The sequence below is a fragment of the Anguilla rostrata genome, chromosome 6 (assembly GCF_018555375.3).
Source record: "Anguilla rostrata isolate EN2019 chromosome 6, ASM1855537v3, whole genome shotgun sequence".
NCBI classification, from domain to species: Eukaryota; Metazoa; Chordata; class Actinopteri; order Anguilliformes; family Anguillidae; genus Anguilla; species Anguilla rostrata.
In genome coordinates this window covers 40,408,701-40,430,513 of record NC_057938.1, presented here as the reverse complement: position 1 = coordinate 40,430,513, position 21,813 = coordinate 40,408,701, and the positions used below count along the sequence as shown (strand labels likewise).

At 40.8% G+C, this 21,813-nt stretch overlaps 2 protein-coding genes and 1 long non-coding RNA gene across 9 annotated transcripts; 1 reads left to right on the top strand and 2 right to left on the bottom strand.

Annotated features, from left to right (window-relative positions):
• Positions 1-660: 660 nt before the first annotated feature.
• LOC135257172 (hepatic sodium/bile acid cotransporter-like) lies at positions 661-8,171 on the bottom strand. Of its 5 annotated transcripts, none has more exons than XM_064339642.1 (7): positions 8,073-8,171; positions 7,573-7,757; positions 4,945-5,383; positions 3,294-3,498; positions 2,577-2,755; positions 2,034-2,233; positions 661-1,857 (listed from the first exon to the last, which is right to left on the bottom strand). In XM_064339642.1, the coding sequence occupies exons 3-7, from the start codon at positions 5,358-5,360 to the stop codon at positions 1,778-1,780; spliced, it is 1,080 nt and encodes a 359-aa protein (XP_064195712.1). In that variant the 5' UTR covers positions 5,361-5,383; positions 7,573-7,757; positions 8,073-8,171; the 3' UTR covers positions 661-1,777. The 5 variants fall into 5 exon arrangements, with proteins under 5 accessions (XP_064195712.1, XP_064195713.1, XP_064195714.1 ...); XM_064339640.1 differs by having other exon boundaries at positions 662-1,857; positions 7,565-7,757; XM_064339643.1 differs by lacking the exon at positions 7,573-7,757 and having other exon boundaries at positions 8,073-8,115.
• Positions 8,172-12,179: 4,008 nt separating this feature from the next.
• LOC135257169 (uncharacterized) lies at positions 12,180-20,959 on the top strand. Of its 2 annotated transcripts, none has more exons than XR_010330609.1 (3): positions 12,180-12,679; positions 14,790-18,976; positions 19,276-20,959. It is a non-coding gene; the product is annotated as an uncharacterized LOC135257169 (long non-coding RNA). The 2 variants fall into 2 exon arrangements; XR_010330608.1 differs by lacking the exon at positions 19,276-20,959 and having other exon boundaries at positions 14,790-18,033; positions 18,153-18,454.
• LOC135257165 (hepatic sodium/bile acid cotransporter-like) lies at positions 14,366-21,089 on the bottom strand. 2 transcript variants are annotated; one of them, XM_064339630.1, is made up of 6 exons: positions 20,957-21,089; positions 18,451-18,889; positions 16,487-16,691; positions 15,537-15,715; positions 14,992-15,191; positions 14,366-14,815 (listed from the first exon to the last, which is right to left on the bottom strand). In XM_064339630.1, the coding sequence occupies exons 1-6, from the start codon at positions 21,087-21,089 to the stop codon at positions 14,736-14,738; spliced, it is 1,236 nt and encodes a 411-aa protein (XP_064195700.1). In that variant the 3' UTR covers positions 14,366-14,735. The 2 variants fall into 2 exon arrangements, with proteins under 2 accessions (XP_064195700.1, XP_064195701.1); XM_064339631.1 differs by having other exon boundaries at positions 16,487-16,622.
• Between the last annotated feature and the right edge of the window lie 724 nt (positions 21,090-21,813).

Genomic DNA, 21,813 nt, shown 5'->3' with positions numbered 1-21,813 from the left:
GATGTTACCTTTCATAATGGATGCACTTAAACCGGCTAACTTGCAGTCTGTTTTGAGTGTGATTAAGGTGTCATTTCTTCAAGCTGTCCTGTTTAGATTCCTTAAACAACGATGCATAGGGTGCTCAGGATTGGGTTTTTAAACATAATTTTCTAAAAAAAAAATTTAAAACACCCAGCTCCTGTTGTGAAGAGGGACCTTGTAATGAGTCTGGCAGAAGCATTCACCAGCCATCTAAGTCTATGTTGTGCTCACCAATGTGTAAATAGCATTTAATTGTACTTTTTCAAAATCAGTTTTTAATATCCTTTCATGGTACATTTATAGCCACTGGAGTCAAAGCTATATAGACCACATGCTGTGCTGGTGATGGGATGCTTCTGGCATTTTCTGTGACAGTACAAATTGTGCTCCAATCCTCGACTTCCTGAATACCACGGTTTCTGATTAAGCCCATTGATTGTAGGTTTTAATACCCCCTAGTGGCTATTTAAAAAGCCTACCATTCACTTCTGTCTGTTCCAGATTGCTTTTTGGTTGTTAGTTCTTTGGTGGGTGAGTTTGTTTTATGAGCAAATAATTCCACAGGAAATTTTATAATGCCCAAAACACTGTTCAGAAATTCACAAGGGCCACATTTTAGTTCATACTAAAAGCATTACGACTTTGGAATGATTCCCCAGTTTCATTTATATAAAGAATGTGATGGGTGTGTTGAATTGTGGGCTGTATTTGTGCAGTTTGATTTCTCTGTTCAGAAATATTTTATCCAGTTTTAACCTGTTAACTCCCGTGTTGGAATTCCCAAATAACGCATGTGAATGCTCCTTCCTGTGTCAATTTTGGAGAATGCAAATGACTGCTCCCCTGAGAATCTGCCTGTTCTTTTCAAGTCCGGGTTACTGGTTAAGCCGTAAAACCATATAAGGTTGCTGGAATGTAAGATTAGTCAGCAGCCTGACAGAAACATTGTAAAGTTCTGTGTCAGCTCAAATTTGTATAGAAGTGCTGCCTGCAATATTAATAATTAACCATCTGCTGCCCCCCACCCCCCATGGATAGGTGCTTCCAGAAGGGACTGTAACCTGCCAAATCTCCATCTTGACCCAGACAGACAGGATTGCCCTTCGCTCCAGATGAAGTTGCTTGCCATATTTGGCGCAAACACTTTCTTCACCATTACTTCTTGCATGTGGGATTTGCCAACTTTCTGTTCTTCCTGTTCCTTATCTCGCTAGTTTTGTGGTAGTTTTATGGTCTAGAGTAGTACGGCAATACGAATTACACAGGAAGCTGTCTAACAAAGCTGTTTGGCCACCCATATTACCCCCAAAGTATACATTTTGAATGAGATCAGTTGAGTTCAATTCACTTCACGAAAACCTGCAGTGTATCAATGTTATCATTTTGTTTTTATAAATCTTTATTAATATGTGGTGCCGCATATACAATATAAAAACAAGAGGCCTGTTGGTGAGGATTATAAAATGTTACAGGCTATATTTATGGATTAAAATCCTATTATTGAATGATTAATTCGTTCATTATGTATATCGCATCTGTGTGTGTGTGTGTGTGTGTAGTCTTTTAAAAAGAATGCATGCCTGTTTAAATGTTACAAGTAAAAATCAATAAAAGCATGGCAGTACAAAAGAATTAGAACCAGAATCAAGAACCAAGCTTGCAGTTAAAATGCTTGGTGCATGACCCATCACATTTGCAGAAGAATCGGGGGTCATGTGAGTTCTTAACACTTCCATTACATTCAGTGACTTTGCTACTGTGAGGTCTCTATTGCAACTGCTTCAGAGCCTTCTCCTTCTGCTTTCAGGTCCACAGTCTGATATACATCTTTGTCTGTGGGAGGAAGTGAACAAGGTAAAGCTTACTCTTGGAAATAGGGGTGGGGCTCTAAATTTGTAGATACAGGTGGCAATGATATTATGCAGAAATTGATACCCGACTGTAGGGGTTGAGTTGCTATGCACACGACTGTCCTAAAATGGCTGGCTGACTTGTGGGGCTGTACATACCCTTGGCTGGTGCTTTGAACCTCGTGTAACAGCGGAAGACGACCGCAAAAGCCAAGGCCTCTGTGGTCTGGAAGATGATGAAGACGAATGGGAACAGGAACAGGGGTCCGATGACCTCCAGGGGGAACGCCACTTTCAGAACGGTGAAGCAAATTTGGGCATTCTGACAGCCTGTTTCTACACCGACCGTCCTCCTGCATCTGAGATGGGAGAAAGCAAAAAAAAAAAAAAAAGATCTGCTGTAGTCCTTATTTGCTTCTGCTTCCTGGCCTCTGTTGCTTGTGTTGAAGTGAGATTTCTTTGAAGGCCATCATTTCTAAAAGTATTTTGTAATTGAAGGCAATGAACAAGCCAGGAATGTTAATGTATAGTGAAATGATATTGACTACATGGCTAAATATATATTAGCAATTCACAGTACCAAACCTTATGATTTACTTGAAATCTGTTTGCTGAAGTATACTACTGATTACCTTGTGTAATTTATCAATTCTGAAAGCAATTTCAGTCATCTAAATGACCTGTGTGCTGCTGTAAACATACTTCCCTTTGAGCCTGAAGATGCTGGACAGGAGGTATCCAAACAGGAAGCCGCTCAGTGGCATCAGGGACGCTGTGACCAGGAGCCGAGGGGACAGGATCCTCAGCAAGGTGTCTCCGATTGTGACGCCGACCATTATGGAAAACGCCACGCCGCTGACCAGCAAAATGCTCATCCCGACCTGCGGGTCACATGACAGCAGGACAGGGGTTAGGTCATCCGTGTACATCAGTGCCTTTGTAGCTAGCTTGAGCTTGGCTTTTGACATCCATGCTCAGGCAAATTTCCTGATCGCGGATGTCCTAAATCTTACAATATAATAATAATAATAAGAAGAAGAAGAAGAAAGAATATTGTTATATTAGCTCTGCCTACCATCAGAACAGGGTAGTGTGTTTTGGTGGCATTTTCAATGCTAATAGATAAGTCATGAGTCTTAACTACAGTAAATACATATGTTTGAATATGCTTTGTGAAATGTGCAATTTTGTAAGTCACTCAGGTCTGCTGAATGGTAGTAATGTAATGCATTACTCTGTATTTTCAAGGACACGCATCCCATTAGTGGCTTTGCAAATTCAAATCCATGTTTACGAGGGTTGCTAAACTCAGCATCTGATTTAAAACATGTAAACGTAGCAAGCGTGTGCGGCTTAGCACAGCATCTGTTGTCGTGTATGTGTGTGTGGGAAGCCAGAAAGCTTGTCCAGGTGCATCACCTTGATTATGATGGGAGAGTAGCGCGGTGCGCGGTGGTTGATGGCGATGCCGATTGCACAGGGCACCAGGGTCATGAGCAGAGACAGGATGATCCCGGTATAGGGCACCATCCTCTCTATGTTTGGGATGCCCTGGCTGTACAGGTAGAGCAGCAGCGGCATCATGCCCAGTGCCAGCAGGATGGAGCAGGTAGTCATCACAATGCTGGAGGAGAAAAAAATGTCACCAACCCCCTAAAGCGGAGCGCTGAGCCCTGGTCCCAAAAGCACTGAAAGGGGTAGCAAAATGGCCTGCGACTGGAGGAAAAGCTTTCTTACGGGGCAACATAGCTCAGGACGTATGAGCGGTTGTCTGGTAGTCGGAGGGTTGCTGGTTCGATCCCCGCCCTGGGTGTGTTGAAGTGTCCCTGAGCAAGACACCTAACCCCTAACTGCTCTGGTGAATGAGAGGCATCAATTGTAAAGCGCTTTGGATAAAAGCGCTATATAAATGCAGTCCATTTACCATTTACTTTCTTGGGTGAGGACAAAACACTGTCCATTTTTCCATGTAATTTTTCTAATAGCTCCATAATTGGAGAGGGGCAAAGAAGAAACTATTGCATTGCATGTCCATAAACCACAAGTCATGATCATTTCACATAAAAGAAAGAGAACTGATTTTTGAGATATGTAAGGGCAGATCGTGAGTTGAGTATGCACAAGTGAAAAAATATAAAGACATTTACTGAAATGTGTCTTTAGCACAGAGCCTAAATAGTCAAACTAATAATAATTTTATCATTTTAATTAACGGAACTCTTAACCAAACAGATCTGTCAGTAGTCACTAATAAACTCACCAGCCACACCATACCGTTTGCCCCTTGGTTGTGATTATATGGGCAGAACCGCACCTATGTAAGCTTATTATTCAAATTGTTTTATGATCAAGACAATTATCAAATGTGTGGCTTATCATAAAACATAGTTTTGGCACAATGGTTTGAAATGTTATCTATGGGGTTGCTTAACCTTTGGTTCTATTCTGATATATGTCAAAGGCAAATTGGGCTCCATAGTGTTTGGGACAAAGACATTTTTTGTCCTCTTAATTTCGCTCTGTACTTCTATGTGAAATCTATGGGTCACAGAGTTCAGGCCGTCATTGTATGCGAAGGATATGTGACAAAGGTCTCAAGCTCATCTTTGTAAAGAGCAGTAGCTATCTAAAAAGTTGCTGTGAATTGTTTTCCCTCATTACTCAAGAAGCCACACAAAAGCCGCTTTTCCACTGCATTGTACCGGCTCAACGCGACTCTACTCTACATTTTTGGTTTTCCATCAGGCAAAAGTTGTGGATAATGTCTGGTACCTGGTACTTTTTTGGTATCACCTCCATCGAGGTTCTAAGCGAGCTGAGGCGATACCAAAAGGTGACGTGAAAACACTGCAGACCACTGATTGGTCAGAGAGAGTCGTCACTAGGTTAGCTTACCCTCTTGCATCGCCTTTTATGCTAATGAATCGTCTCGTCGTCTGAGCTCTGATGTAGGATTTCCCAAACTCTCCTGTTTAAAACGGCTAAAAGTGTTTTAAAGTAGAGTGGAGGGCCTAGAAGAGATAACAGATCATGAGCCGGTCAGCAGACATCTTAAGCAAACCAAACTCACCTCAGGTTCATGTCACCTTGTACGGCCAGGGCAAAAAAGTTGGACACGCTCCCCCCAGGACAGCAGCCGCATATCAGTACAGTAAGGGCCTCCATGGGGCTGAGCCGGAACGCTTTGCCCAGCAGGAAGGCAGACAGGGGCATGAAGCCGTACTGGGCCACCACAGCAATGGCCACCCCTTTCGGCCTCAAGAAGTGGGCCCTGATTTTGGGGATCTCCATGGTGCAGCCCAAGGATATCATGCTGAAGAAGAGGATGATGACGATGAAGATGTTCATAATCTTGTCCATCAGAGGAGAGATGGGAGACTCAAAAACAAAGGTGCTGTTTGGAGAGGTGATGTTGTAGGAGGTACTGGCATCCCAGGGCTTTGGATCTCCATATAGTCCCGGTGTCTGGTTTGTAGTGTCATCCATTCCAAATCTGTTATTTCCTGGATCTGCAATGTGACAAACAGTCAATGCAAGTAGAAGAACGATATGAAAGAACAAGAGCCAAAGCCAGAATCATCACTGTCAACCAAGGTATGTTTTATCTTCTTGCATTTTTTTTAAACAATCAAACCACTTTTGCCACAATTGCTCATAGGCTGGCTATCTCCACTTTTCTCTAAAAGTGTGGATAACAGCAATTAGCATTTCTTACTTTATATATATATATATATATATAAAACATTATGAACTAAATTGAAATATATGTCAATTACAAAATGGCAAAATACCAGTCCTTACACGCAGAAATCTCAGCTTCTCTCTGCCTGATACTTAAAGTGGATTTCCTGGTTCATGAACAAAAGCCCTACCTTTTCTGTGTGCAAATTCTCAGTAGTTGTGTCTCCCCATCTAAGCTTTGTTATCTACTGTAGAAGCCTGTGTGCTATCTGTCACATGATCTCCCCATCTCGCAGGGGGGATTTGGGGCATGGGGGTGTGTGGTAAGTGCAATACACAGCATTTCACATTGCAGGCCAAATCCTTCACTGAGTCTGAATGGAGTCTCCAAGAGCACCAATGTGTGCACACAAACCCCGTAAGTCACTGCTTTCTATTCAGGATTCCAAAGCTTCTTCTTTTTTTTCTTTTGGAACTGCTGGAGGACATGCTGCCAGCCTATTGCCTTTTCGCTCTGGAGCCAATCAGCTGAGCTGCACAGTCATCACATCGCAGAAGCTTGAGCCCCCGCAGTCTGGTCCAGACCGCAGAACTGTTCTGTAGTGTGGACAGAAAGCAGGGACTTGATGGAACACACGAGTCACTGATTGGATGGGGGCAGCTCTGCCGACTTAAACCTTCTCCTTGGGTGATGCCAGGGCCAATTTTATGTCATCCTGCTGGACTCTATACCACAGTGGGCACTGGAATGGTCAGGATTGGATACCGCCAAGTGGGATGAGCTGTTGACAATCTTAATGAAAGGGAATTGCATTACTGACCACTGAGTTTCATTCGCTCCAATAGCCACTTCATCAGAGGGCTCTTAAATTAGGCATGAAACTAAACTTATTCATTACCTGTTTCTTTATCTGTAGCATGGAAACATGTAACAGATTACCTGCTAACACTGTACTGCAACTATTATTTAGAATGGATGTGGCTTTGTCACGTGGAATTTCTGCATTGGAGTTTGACCAACTGAGGACTCTTCAGCTGTTTCTGGCAGTGGCATCATTTCATTACCAGCACAGCATCTGTCTGCTCACTCAATATTCAGATACAAAATAATTGGTAACTATTCCAGTGTCCAGGACCTTAACCCTTGTGTTCTGATTACTTATTACTGCAGTCCGAGGGAATGCACGCACATCGGAAATATTCCAACAGGTGCAGGATAAAAAAATATAGTTAGTAAGAAGAGAGAGTATATCCACACACAGTTTTTTCTGCTCCCACAGTGATTTAATAGTACCATGTGCATTATGAAATCACTTTGGGAGCACAGAAAACAGTGTGTGGCTATACTCTCTCTTCTTACTGATTACTTATTAACACATGAAACTGGTTAGCCTGGGGCAAGTATACCCACAATACTGAGATTTTAAAGCAATACATAAATACAATTTATGCAAAATCGCAATATTTGGAAAAAAGCTATATATATGGATCTCTCAATTCCAGATAGTATCAACAATATCTGGTTAATAGTTGCCATTTAACTCTGCTAGATCACATATAACAATGCACATTGGCAATAACAGTGTGATTAATTTGTAATAAAAATTGGATTTTTAAACATAGAAAGTCCACAATAATGAAAAAATGTTTTTTTTCTGTGAATTGTTTTCAGTGAAGAAAAAGGAAACAAAGTTTTCATGCAGTATATTATTAATATTTGTTGTTTTTAACTGATACTCTTATATCTTTATCTCATGATATTCAAAGAAACCATATAGGTAAAAACACAAAGCAAATACAGATGATGAACAACAAATTGAAACTCAATAAGAATCAAACTCACACTGGGTTAATCACTCTCAAGTGTCATTCTTCTTTTACTAAAAGTTGAAAACGGGTCAATTTGACCCAAAGCGACCAAAAGGGTTCAAATGAGACCCAACAGATAATGTTTTATTTGCAATGTTGTAAAGAGCTTCATTTAAAATAAATAAAAAAACTCAGCCTACCCAAGTACCTGATCTTCCTTGCTCGCTCTGAATTCCAGCGCTGCTCCTCTGTTGCCTACTTGTAGCTCTCAAAAAACCACATCCTTCAAAGTTTTGCTGTGATTGTGTGTGATCTGTGTCAACATTGTGGCTTAGGGACGTAACACAGCCAATCACAGCCTGCAACCAGGTTTCTCTTCTATCTTTCAGGTTTCTTACAGTGAATCAAGGCAAATCACAGATCATTAAAAATGACTGCACTTCAATGCAAAACATATTCCTTTCACCAGTCAACAGTGTAAATAGTAATGGTTCCAACAAAGTACAGTGGATAAAGCTTTGATTTAGATGTAATGCGAAGTTACAGCACAATGAATAATAATTAAAACCGACACATTTTTAAGCATTCGGCCAAGTTTTGTAGGTTGAAAAATTCTGTCAAAAGTCAGAATCTGTCAAAAGTCAGATTAGAAGTTGCAATTGTTTTTGTTTTGTTTTTTATAACAAAATAATTTCACCATAATTTTACCTTGAAAGACAATTTGTCTTGCTTGCTTGTCTTGCTGATATTGTGTGGAGTACTTCAGCACTGTGAACTCTTTAAGTTGCCTTGTTATGCAGTAGTGTCATAAATCCACGTGAGATCTTCAGGCTTTGATAATCTCAACTGTTTCTCTTATCACTCAATGTCTTTGGACATTGGATTGTCTTGGACAAAAAAATCTTGCTTTAAATCAGTGTATAAGCAAGCAGAAGGTAACAATGTAATTGTTTATCCCCTTAAGTCGCAGGGGCCCTTAGTTGGACTGTATATTTTCATTCATTACATTCATTTAGAGTGAAATTTTCAATCAATTTGGTCACATAATATAACCCTAACTCACAGTTTTATTTATATATACAATTTTAGGATGCCAATGTTTTAGTGACAACAGTTCCTTATTTTGTAAAGATGGGATGTAAAACTGGCTTGGGGGTCCTGACCTTCTATGCGTTTTGGAAGTCCACTGACAACACAAATCACAACAAAGTCAGTATCCTTAACATGGGAATGGTACAGCCAATAAAATTACGTTTCTAACGGTGTATAGGTTGTTAGGCTTACATAAAAGGACAAGCAATGTTCCTCCGGCATTAAAACAAAAATAAACAAAAAAAACAACACTCATCCGGAAAAAAGTTATTGAGATTTTATACCTAAAACGATTGTTAACAAAAAATAATTTTGCAATGCCTAAGTCTAAACAGAACACTCGGCATTTGGAGGTCTTGGAAGAAATTAATCATGTAGGTGAATATTTTTGAAGACAGCTTTGACTCCACAGCAGAGGACATGTTCAGTGATACTGTGCATCTAAATATATTCTCAAAATATTTTTATTATTATTCAGTACACTTATAAACAAGGGGTTCCTATGATTTTGAATAATAAATGTAGCGTGTGAAATTGAGGGATGTGCTTAACATGTTGATGTGGTGGGGTATATGACTACAACTTCAATCAATGGACCTCAATCCATTTATTAGTAAACTAGATAGCTAATGTAGTTTTTGCTAAAATCTTTAGACCTGCTGCTGGTGGCAAGGGGAGGTCAAGGAGAGCAAGTGGAGGGTGAGAGTGACAGGCACGGGCAAAGTGAGCTAATTTCATAACACATATTCCGCAAGCATAGTATACAATATATAAGATTTTACACCTCTAAAGACACATAATATCATTTTGGGATCTCCAAATTGCCTTTTTGGAGACCCATTTAGACATAGCTTAGAAAAAACAATGCTGAATAATAATTTTTAGTGGTATTTAGTCATCAGATTTTAACTTGGATTTGTCTAGCATTGTGTTTGTGGCTCCACTGTGTTTTCCTATATTAAAGGCATACTATACTGGATTTCTTTCCTTGCTTTGCTATGGGTTTACAATAAAAAAAGGTCTCCTCTTCCATTCTCAACCCTGCCTAATCCCCCAAGATGACAAAGCTCATGCACCAACAAAACAACTAGATATTTTGCTTGGACTTCTTTGTTGGTAGCTTTATAACATTGTATTGCAGACTGTTGGAATCATGCCTCTTTCAAAAATACAGCATTGGCTGCAGTCATACCAGTTGGGCAGTCACGTGTATGCAAAAATCCTGAACCGACATATCCGATAGCAAAAACCCCACTTCTCTCTCATATACAGCAAAGTTACTGGGTAGCTTAATGGTGATAGAAAGGACCTACATACGCTAGCCACTGCTAGCACACCACCAGCAGGTTTCAGTTTGCTCTAGACTTCCTGGAAGCATGGCAAAACTCAATAATGTAAGCATGCAAAGTCATATGCCACTCGTAGCTCGTAGTCAAAGCTTGATGGGAGACCACCTTCCCCATTCAGCAGATAGGGTAGTAGTCAAGAAGATCGGTCTACCACTCAACCCTGTAGAAACAATGGCACACAACCTTAAATATGGATTTATTGAAAAATGCAATGTGTCTCTCTGACCATGGATAGTAGTCTATAGTAATGAAACTGCAGTCGTATCCAGAAAAAAATACCTAGCCTAACAGGTATAGTAGGATCTTCTGACGGATGGACTCATCCCTATTGCTTAGCTAACGATAGCTAACTAGCCCATATGAGCCGAGAGAAGTGGATTGGAATCTTGACTTAAGTATTACTTTGTAAAATATCTGACCCACAGCAAATTCTTGGGCCATCATGGCCAGCCAGCTACTTTAATGTTGTTTAGCTTGCTAATAATGGCAGCTATCTAACATTTGCCAGCAGCCATACCACCACGCATTCTGCTCCTGCCAACTGGCTGAAGCTAAGCAAGTGTGGGCTTGGTCAGTACTTGGATGGGAGACCACAAGGGAATACTGAGTTGCTGCTGGTAGTGGTGTTGGTGGGCCAGCAGGGGGCAATCTTCCCTCTGATCAAATAAACCCCAATGCCCCAGTGCAGTGACAGGGACACTGTGCTGTAGGAGATGTCGTCTTTCGGATGAGACGTTAAACTGAGGTCCTGGCTCACTGTGGTCATTAAAGATCCCATGACACTTATCGCAAAGATTAGGGGGTACCCCGGTGTCCTGGCCAAAATCCCAGATCTGGCTCTCGCAAAAACTTGCCATCTAATCATCCCCTGACTTAATTGGCTAAAAAAAGTTATCTCCCTCCAGTGGAGCTTCTCAGTGGCCAACAACAGAGGATTGTGGTTGTACTGGGCAGCTCCCAGGTGTGAATGTGTCTGAGTATGAAGCAGAGTGTTGCTGCAAAAGAGCATCCATGCTCAGCCAACCTACCCTGGGAAAATAAAGATTAAATAAAAAACATTATCAAATGGTGACCAGCCACTTGGTTAGTGTTAGGTTAGACACTAAGAAAGACCTTATGTCTTCAACGCAAACCCAGCTGAAACCACAGGCTGAAACCATAGAGGGTGAAACGCACTACTGTAGCCAATTGATACACGTTTCCTCTTCTTCTTCTCCTTCTTCTTCTACTCACCATGCTTTTAAGATATAGCCCACAAAATAAAAAAAGGTCAAACTCAGAAATGTCCCATGCAATTTTTAAATAACAAATACAGGCAGAAAAAATAGGATTTGGCGGAAGTGCACACAGACACAGATTTCTAGTACAGTAATGACTGAGCATGGTTGTTTTGTAATATTTTCAAAGTGAAAATCCTGCAAAGTATGCCTTTAATTCAAATAACATATCCCTGTTATTTGATTGTGGGTGTGTTTATATGATTCGCTAGTTTTATTATTCTATAAGAGCACTGACTGGCTGTGGGGAAAAAACTCCCTCTGGTAATCTGCTAATCATAATTTAAATTGGTTAATTGTGTAATTACCTATTTACTTTTGAATCATAAAGTATGTTGGCAGAACCATGTGGCCTTATCCACAGATGAAATATATTTCAAGTTGTTATGTAGTCTTACTCCACAATCTCCACAATCTGCATGCAGCAAGTCTCCAAAGCATCAATGAATCGAATAGACCGGGAACGCCCTCTAGTGTAGGCTCTTTGAATTGATAAAGAATTGCCTGTCAGTGCTGATGTTGTACAGTGCTCCTCAACGCTGGCACTATGGCCATATTCTGTTCCCTGATTTCAATTATCAGTCGACTAAAATAATTTGTTCTGATTAAGATGATATTCATTTAGAATCTCTAATCTGTCATATATTATTTATGTAAAAAAGTGCAACACTCAGCTGTTGATCAAAAAATTTTTGTGTAAATGCCTGATCTAAAAACTTGACTGCCTGTCTTAATTAGGCAGAATTCTTTAATGAATTGTTCTAGATCTCATGTGACCAGTAACCACTCCTAATCAGTTGCTTGATTACCTGTCTTAGCTGATAACCCATTTTAAAAGGAAAGCTCATTTTCTGGGTTAATATATATATATATAATTCCAGTTAGTATGTTACATTGGTCTAGAAAGATTTAGTGTGCAATGAATGGAACTTTAGCTATTTTTAAAAGAAATACGCACATTTACAAATGTGTGAAATAGTTTGATCTATTAGAAAATATTGTGTTTAATATTTTCATGGTTCAAATTATTTTGCACAATATATCGAAGTGGTCACATTTCCGTGAACAGAAAACCCATTTTAATTCATGATTTGATATCGTCTGGTCATCAATTTAAAGCGCATCGCTAGACTGCTCACAACTTGTCTTGAAAATGTCTATACACGTGTCCTCATCATGGTCTCTTGTACGCATTCATTTTAAGAACTACACGTCCCAAAGCCCCTTCGTGGAAAACACACATCGCTTTTTGTTGCCTGGAAGCGGCAAGAGCGTGGGGCTTGCTGGGAAGTATCGTCTGAAAGCAGTCGGTTCTGCGTAAATACTACTCCGACATGGAGCTGTTCTGAACTACTATTCCCTCGTACTTGTTGAGAGTTGCTGAAGCGTGTCACGGTTTTGTAAATGTCCGTGTGTGCCAGTCACGTGTAGAGAGAGTCCGTTGATCTCGTTCTGTCCCTGCAGTCGTACTTGCTTAGGGTGTTCGTGTCGTTTAGGTTTCTGGTTATTTAATTTTGTTTTTAGGCCCTGCTATTACCTATATTAATTATTTTTCATAAAAATGAGTGACAACGATGATATCGAAGTCGATAGTGACGTGAGTAGAAGATTCATAATTTGTATTTGAAATCTAATGAACAAGCTACGCCTTGTGCTTTTCTATTTTTGATCTTGTGACTACTGCTTGGTAGTTAGATTAAAGAAGAGATCTACAGCCTTCAAAACGTATCCAAAGGGGTTTCGTTTCGCATAACTAATGCTAGCTAACAAACATTACAGACGATGTGCTTCAGATGATCAACTAACTAGCTAGCTAGACACACATTTGCCACTAGGAAGCTAGTCTAAATAATTTATTATTAACGTTTCTTACAATTATACAATTGCACTTTTCTGTTCTGTTTTTTTTTATAGGAAGAATCACCGAGATTTCACTCTGTGGTGCGTAATTTTCGGAGAGATTTGTCCAGTTTAGATTTATCCAGGAAAATAGGTCCTGTAATGAAATTTCATTTCGAAATATAGCTGCAAGCAGCAATGCGGGGTCCTACGAACATGTCCAAGCCGGGTAAATACTAGGGGAAGGAGAAAAGAGTCCACGCAGCATAGATTTCAGGATTTTGGACAATCTACATACCCGTGCCTCAGACGATCCAACTTCTGGTTCATGAGAAACATTACTTCGAAATATGAATGTGCATTAGCATGGAGTGCCAACTTTGTCACGCCACAAATCACACGATTTTTAACGAAACGACTTGTCCTTCTCACCCTTGATCGAGAGAATACCCAAGAGTACACATTTGTGATGGTGACGGAATCAGGTAAAGCGTTCATGAGAAGATGAGTGTTAAAGCGTTATATTAGCATTAGCTTCCCGCCAATATTGAAATGTCTGTAATTTCCTTGTTTTTTGAGATATCTGTAACTGTGCGGACATGGTACAACATGGTAGTGTCCTCTTCATGTCCATTCCGTTTCAAGTGCCTAGATTATTGTTGTAAAAAGTTATAAGCACTTGAAATTTGCATAATATTAGCATTAGCATTAGCTTCCCTCCAAAATTTCAAATGCCTGTAATTTCCTTGTTTTTTGAGATATCTGCAAGAGGACGTGAAGAGACCGTATGCGGAGTCACAAAACTGACGTAATGTGAAACCAATCGGTGAATACGTCATTAAGCCTGCCCACCCGACGGTTCTGCTGCACTGAGCACGGTTGTCTAACCGTGCCGAAAATATCGTGCTGGGCATGGTTTGTAATCCTTCCGCGCCAAACCGTTTCCAGGTGGAAACACCATTGGAACGTTCCTCTCCATGCTCAGAACCGTTCGGCCCTGCAGTGGAAAAGGGGCTAACGTAAAGTTCTGTGTCAGCTCAATTTTGTATAGAAGTGCTGCCTGCAATATTAATAATTAACCATCTGACCCACCGCCCCCCATGGACAGGAGCTTCCAGAAGGGACTGTAACCCGCCAACCTCCATCTTGACCCAGACAGACAGGATTGCTCTTCGCTCCAGATGAAGTTGCTTGCCATATTCAGCGCAAACACTTTCTTCACCATTACTTCTTGCATGTGGGATTTGCCAACTTTCTGTTCTTCCTGTTCCTTATCTCGCTAGTTTTGTGGTAGTTTTATGGTCTAGAGTAGTACGGTCATACGAATTACACAGGAAGCTGTCTAACAAAGCTGTTTGGCCACCCATATTACCCCTAAAGTATACATTTCGAATGAGATCAGTTGAGTTCAATTCACTTCACAAAAACCTGCAGTGTATCAATGTTATCATTTTGTTTTTATAAAGCTTTATTAATATGTGGTGCCGCATATACCATATAAAAATGAGAGGCCTGTTGGTGAGGATTATAAAATGTTACAGGCTATATTTATGGATTAAAATCCTATTATTGAATGATTAATTCATTCATTATGTATATCGCATCTGTGTGTGTGTGTAGTCTTTTAAAAAGAATGCATGCTTGTTTAAATGTTACAAGTAAAAATCAATAAAAGCATGGCAGTATAAAAGAACTAGAACCAGAATCAAGAACCAAGCTTGCAGTTAAAATGCTTAGTGCATGACCCATCACATTAGCAGAAGAATCGGGGGTCATGTGAGTTTGTGACACTTCCATTACATTCAGTGACTTTGCTACTGTGAGGTCTCTATTGCAACTGCTTCAGAGCCTTCTCCTTCTGCTTTCAGGTCCACAGTCTGATATACATCTTTGTCTGTGGGAGGAAGCAAACAAGGTAAAGCTTACTCTTGGAAATAGGTGTGGGGCTCTAAATTTGTAGATACAGGTGGCAATGATATTACGCAGAAATTGATACCCGACTGTAGGGGTTGAGTTGCTACGCACACGACTGTCCTAAAATGGCTGGCTGATTTCTGGGGCTGTACGTACCCTTGGCTGGTGCTTTGAACCTCGTGTAACAGCGGAAGACGATCGCAAAAGCCAAGGCCTCTGCTGTCTGGAACACGGTGAAGAGGAGTGGGAACAGGACCAGGGGTCCGATGACCTTCAGGGGGAACGCCACTTTCAGAATGGTGAAGCAAATTTGGGTATTCTGACAGCCTGTTTCCACACCGATCGTCCTCCTGCATCTGAGATGGGAGAAAGCAAAAAAAAAAAAAAAAAACGATCTTCTGCTGTAGTCCTTATTTGCTTCTGCTTCCTGGCCTCTGCTTCTTGTGTTGAATTGAGATTTCTTTAAAGGCCATAATTTCTAGAAGTATTTTGTAATTGAAGGCATTAAACAAGCTAGGAATGTTAATGTATAGTGAAATGTTATTGACTACATGGCTAAATATTAGCAATTCACAGTACCAAACCTTGCGATTTACTTGAAATCTGTTTGCTGAAGTATACTACTGATTACCTTGTGTAGTTTATCAATTCTGAGTGCAATGTCATTCGTCTAAATAACCTGTGTGCTGCTGTAAACATACTTTCCGTTGATCCTGAAGATGCTGGATAGGAGGTACCCAAACAGGAAGCCGCTCAGTGGCATCAGGGACGCTGTGGCCAGGAGCCGAGGGGTCAGGATCCTCAGCAAGATGTCTCCCATTATGATGCCGGCCATTACGAGAAACGGCGCGTAGCAGACCAGCAAAACGCCCATCCCGGCCTGCGGGTCACATGACAGCAGGACGGGTTAGGCCATCTGTGTACATCAGTGCCTTTGTAGCTAGCTTGAGCTTGGTTTTTGACATCCATGCTCAGGCAAATTTCCTGAGCATGGATGTCCTAAATCTTACAATATAATAATAATAATAATAATAGAATTATATTAGCTCTGCCTACTATCAGAACAGGGTAGTGCAGTGGTGTCAAACTCATGCCATGGAGGGCCGTGTGTATGCAGGTTTTCATTCCAGCCTCAGATCTTGATTATATAATTAGTTAAATTATTTGCTGAATTAGGGATGCAGGTTTGTGCACAATGGTGACCCGACGTCTATGGTGACCCGCATTGTCTAAATAAAAATTTTCTTATATTCTGTGCTTCAATGCAGTTAAACGCATATGGCTGAATGAGTAATTGGACTCAATTAAGGCAGCATTAATTGGTTGGAATGAAAACCTGCATACACACGGCCCTCCATGGCATGAGTTTGACACCACTGGGGTAGTGTGTTTTGGTGGCATTTTCAATGCTAATAGATAAGACATGAGACTTAACTACAGTAAATACATATGTTTGAATATGCTTTGTGAAATGTGCAATTTTGTAAGTCACTCAGGTCTGCTGAATGGTAGTAATGTAACGCATATATTGTGATCACCGTTGCCATCTGATTTAAAACGTGTAAACGTAGCAAGCGTGCGCGGCTTAGCACAGCATCTGTTGTCGTGTATGTGTGTGTGGGAAGCCAGAAAGCTTGTCCAGGTGCATCACCTTGATTATGATGGGAGAGTAGCGCGGTGCGCGGTGGTTGATGGCGATGCCGATGGCACAGGGCACCAGGGTCATGAGCAGAGCCAGAATGATGCCGGTATAGGGCACCATCCTCTCTATGTTTGGGATGCCCTGGCTGTACAGATAGAGCAGCAGCGGCATCATGCCCAGTGCCAGAAAGGTGGAGCAGGTAGTCATCACAATGCTGGAGGAGAAAAAAATGTCACCAACCCCCTAAAGCGGAGCACTGAGCCCTGGTCCCAAAAGCACTGAAAGGGGTAGCAAAATGGCCTGCGACTGGAGGAAAAGCTTTCTTACGGGGCGACACAGCTCAGGACGTATGAGCGGTTGTCTGGTAGTCGGAGGGTTGCTGGTTCGATCCCCGCCCTGGGCGTGTTGATGTGTCCCTGAGCAAGACACCTAACCCCTGACTGCTTTGGTGAATGAGAGGCATCAATCGTAAAGCGCTTTGGATAAAAGCGCTATATAAATGCAGTCCATTTACCATTTACTTTCTTGGGTGAGGACAAAACACTGTCCATTTTTCCGTGCAATTTTTCTCATCAGCTCCATAATTGGAGAGGGGCAAAGAAGAAACTATTGCATTGCATGTCCATAAACCACAAGTCATGATCATTTCACATAAAAGAAAGAGAACTGATTTTTGAGATATGTAAGGGCAGATCGTGAGTTGAGTATGCACAAGTGAAAAAATATAAAGACATTTACTGAAATGTGTCTTTAGCACAGAGCCTAAATAGTCAAACTAATAATAATTTTATCATTTTAATTAACGGAACTCTTAACCAAACAGATCTGTCAGTAGTCACTAATAAACTCACCAGCCACAGCATATCGTTTGCCCCTTGGTTGTGATTATATGGGCAGAACCGCACCTATTTAAGCTTATGCCCCTTAATCAAATTAAATAGTTTTATAATCAAGACAATTATCAAATGCATGGCTTATCATAAAACATGGTTTTGGCACATTGGTTTGAAATGTTATCTATGGGGTTGCTTAACCTTTGGTTCTATTCTGATCTATGTCAAAGGCAAAGTGGGCTCCATAATGTTTGGGACAAAGACTTTTTTCCTCTTGATTTTGCTCTGTACTTCTATGTGAAGTCTATGGGTCACAGAGTTCAAGCCATCATTGTATGCAAAGTTTATGTGACAAAGGTCTCAAGCTTATCTTTGTAAAGAGCAGTAGCTATCTAAAAAGTTGCTATGAATTGTTTTCACTCATTACTCAAGAAGCCACACAAAAGCTGCTTTTCCACCGCATGGTACCGGCTCAACTCGACTCTACTTGACTTTTTTGGTTTTCCATCGGGAAAAAGTTGTGGATAGTGCCTGGTACCTGGTACTGTTTTGGTATCACCTCCGTCAAGGTTCTAAGCGAGCTGAGGCGATACCAAAAGGTGACGTGAAAACACTGCAGACCACTGATTGGTCAGAGAGAATCGTCACTAGGTTAACTTACCCTCTTGCATCGCCTTTTATGCTAATGATCAACCAGAGTCATCTCGTCGTCTGAGATCTGATGTAGGATTTCCAAAACTGTCCTGTTTTTTTTCAGCATTCTTTTGTCTTGCTGCCTTCAGCATCTTCTGAAACAAAATTTGTCTCCTTGCTGTGACAAACAGCCACATACCGAGAATCAGGAACACCATCCCTTCGGTATCCTCCATTGTTCCTGTGTGTGTCGTATTGAAGATGACGTCATGGCAGTTTCATGCGGCGTCGCTATGAAGACCAGCTACATTGACGGGGGTACTATCTGCAGTGGAAAACGAAGTACCTGGTACCAAAAGCGAGTAGAGTCGGGTAGAGTCGAGTTGAGTTGAGCCAGTACCATGCAGTGGAAAAGCCGCTAAAAGTGTTTTAAAGTAGAGTGGAGGGCCTAGAAGAGATAACAGATCATGAGCCGGTCAGCAGACATCTTGAGCAAACCAAACTCACCTCAGGTTCATGTCACCTTGTACGGTCAGGGCAAAAATGTTGGACAGGCTCCCCCCAGGACAGCAGCCGCATATCAGCACAGCAAGGGCCTCCAGGGGGCTGAGCCAGAACACTTTGCCCAGCAGGAAGGCAGACAGGGGCATGAAGCCGTACTGGGCCACCACAGCAATGGCCACCCCTTTCGGCCTCAAGAAGTGGGCCCTGATTTTGGGGATCTCCATGGTGCAGCCCAAGGATATCATGCTGAAGAAGAGCATGGTGATGGTGAGGATGTTCATAATCTTGTCCATCAGAGGAGAGATGAAAAACTCAAAAACAAAGGTGCTGTTGGGAGGGGTGATGTTGTAGGAGGTACTGGCATCCCAGGGCTTTGGATCTCCATACAGTCCCGATGTCTGATTTGTAGTGTCATCCATTCCAAATCTATTCTTTCCTGGATCTGCAATGTGACAAACATAGTCAATGCGAGTAAAAGAATGATATGAAAGAACCAGAGCCAGAGCCAGAATCATCACTGTCAACCAAGGTATAAAGTATAAACTATATTGAAATATATGTCAATTACTAAATGGCAAAATACCAGTCCTTACACGCAGAAATCTCAGCTTCTCTCTGCCTGATACTTAAAGTGGATTTTCTGGTTCATGAACAAAAGCCCTACCTTTTCTGTGTGCAAATTCTCAGTAGTTGTGTCTCCCCATCTAAGCTTTGTTATCTACTGTAGAAGCCTGTGTGCTATCTGTCACATGATCTCCCCATCTCGCAGGGGGGATTTAGGGGATGGGTGGGTGTGGTAAGTGCAATAAACAGCATTTCACATTGCAGGCCAAATCCTTCACTGAGTCTGAATGGAGTCTCCAAGAGCACCAATGTGTGCACACAAACCCTACAAGTCACTGCTTTCTATTCAGGATTCCAAAGCTTCTTTTTTTTTGGGAACTGCTGGAGGACATGCTGCCAGCCTATTGCCTTTTCGCTCTGGAGCCAATCAGCTGAGCTGCACAGTCATCACATCGCAGAAGCTTGAGCCCTTGAGCTTGAGTCTGGTCCAGACCGCAGAACTGTTCTGTAGTGTGGACAGAAAGCAGGGACTTGATGGAACACACGAGTCACTGATTGGATGGGGGCAGCTCTGCCGACTTAAACCTTCTCCTTGGGTGATGCCAGGACCAATTTAATATCATCCTGCTGGACTCTATACCACAGTGGGCACTGGAATAGTCAGGATTGGATACCGCCAAGTGGGATGAGCTGTTGACAACCTTAATGAAAGGGAATTGCATTACTGACCACTGAGTTTCATTCGCTCCAATAGCCACTTCATCAGAGGGCTCTTAAATTAGGCATGAAACTAAACTTATTCATTACCTGTTTCTTTATCTGTAGCATGGAAACATGTAACAGATTACCTGCTAACACTGTTCTGCAACTATTATTTAGAATGGATAATGGCTTTGTCACGTGGCATTTCTGCATTGGAGTTTGACCAACTGAGGACTCTTCAGCTGTTGCTGGCAGTGGCATCATTTCATTACCAGCACAGCATCTGTCTGCTCACTCAATACTCAGATACAAAATAATTGGTAACTATTCCACAGTGTCCAGGACCCTAACCCTTGTGTTCTGATTACGTATTACTGCAGTCTGAGGGAATGCACGCACATCGGAAATATTCCAACAGGTGCAGGATAAAAAAATATAGTTAGTAAGAAGAGAGAGTATATCTACACACAGTGTTTTCTGCTCCCACAGTGATTTAATAGTACCATGTGTATTATTAAATCACTTTGGGAGCACAAAAAACAGTGTGCGGGTATACTCTCTCTTCTTACTGATTACTTATTAACACGTGAATCTGGTTAGCCTTGGGCAAGTATACCTACAATACTGAGATTTTAAAGCAATACATAAATACAATTTATGCAAAATTGCAGTATTTGGAAAAAAGCTATATATATGGATCTCTCAATTCCAGACAATATCAACAATATCTGGTTAATAGTTGCCATTTAACTCTGCTAGATCACATATAACAATGCACATTGGCAATAACAGTGTGATTCATTTGTGATAAAAATTAAATTTTTAAACATAGAAAGTTCACAAGAATTAAAAAAATTTTTTTTTCTGTGAATTGTTTTCAGTGAATAAAAAGGAAACAAAGTTTTCATGCAGTATATTATTAATATTTATTGTTTTTAACTGATACTCATATCTTTATCTCATGATATTCAAATAAACTATATAGGTAAAAACACAAAGCAAATACAGATGATGAACAACAAATTGAAACTCAATAAGAATCAAATTCACACTGGGTTAATCACTCTCAAGTGTCATTCTTCTTTTACTAAAAGTTGAAAATGGGTCAATCTGACCCAAAGCGAACACAAGGGTTAAAATAAGACCAAACAGGTAATGCTTTATTTGCAATGTTGTAAAGAGCTTCGTTTAAATAAAATTTAAAAAGTTAAAATAAATAAAAAAACTCAGCCTACCCATGTACCTGATCTTCCTTGCTCGCTCTGAATTCCAGCGCTGTTCCTCTGTTGCCTACTTGTAGCTCTCAAAAAACCACATCCTTCAAAGTTTTGCTGTGATTGTGTGTGAACTGTGTCAACATTGTGGCTTAGGGGCATAACACAGCCAACCGCAGCCTGCAACCAGGTTTCTCTTCTATCTTTCAGGTTTCTTACAGTGAATCAAGGCAAATCACAGATCATTAAAAATTACTGCACTTTAATGCAAAACATATTCCATTCACCAGTCATAAATGTGTAAATACTAATGGTTCCAACAAAGTACAGTGGATAAAGCTTTGATTTAAATGTAATGCAAAGTTACAGCACAATGAATAATAATTAAAACCGACACATTTTTGAGCATTCGGCCAAGTTTTGTAGGTTGAAAAATTCTGTTGAAAGTGAGAATCTGTCAGAAGTCAGATTAGAAGTTGCAATTGGTTTTTGTTTTTTTTGTTTGTTTTTTTTAACAAAATATGAACAAAATAATTTCACCATAATTTTACCTTGAAAGACAATTTGTCTTGCTTGCTTGTCTTGCTGATATTGTGTGGAGTGCTTTAGCACTGTGAACTCTTTAAGTTGCCTTGTTATGGACAAAAATCTTGCTGTAAATCAGTGTATAAGCAAACAAAAGGTAGCAGTGTAATTGTTTATCCCCTTAAGTCGCAGGGGCCCTTAGTTGAACTGTATATTTTCATTCATTACATTCATTTACAGTGAAATTATCAATTAATTTGGTCGCACAATATATCTCTAACTCACAATATAACCCTAACTCACCTAGTGCCTTTGGCAATCACACTACTATTATCTCACATATTATTTATTAGTGTGGTTG

Bases quoted from the DNA above. Each gene is read 5' to 3' on its own strand.
- LOC135257172 (XM_064339642.1), bottom strand. From the start codon at position 5,360: ATGGATGACACTACAAACCAGACACCGGGACTATATGGAGATCCAAAG. The intron at 3,499-4,944 runs GTGAGTTTGGTT...TTTCTCCTCCAG, and splicing joins CAAGGTGACATGAACCTGAG to CATTGTGATGACTACCTGCT. The intron at 1,858-2,033 runs GTATGTACAGCC...TTCCTCCCACAG, and splicing joins GTTCAAAGCACCAGCCAAGG to ACAAAGATGTATATCAGACT.
- LOC135257165 (XM_064339630.1), bottom strand. From the start codon at position 21,089: ATGCCCCTAAGCCACAATGTTGACACAGTTCACACACAATCACAGCAA. The intron at 18,890-20,956 runs GTACATGGGTAG...GTCACATTGCAG, and splicing joins GAGCGAGCAAGGAAGATCAG to ATCCAGGAAAGAATAGATTT. The intron at 15,716-16,486 runs GTGATGCACCTG...TGTGACCCGCAG, and splicing joins ACTCTCCCATCATAATCAAG to GCCGGGATGGGCGTTTTGCT.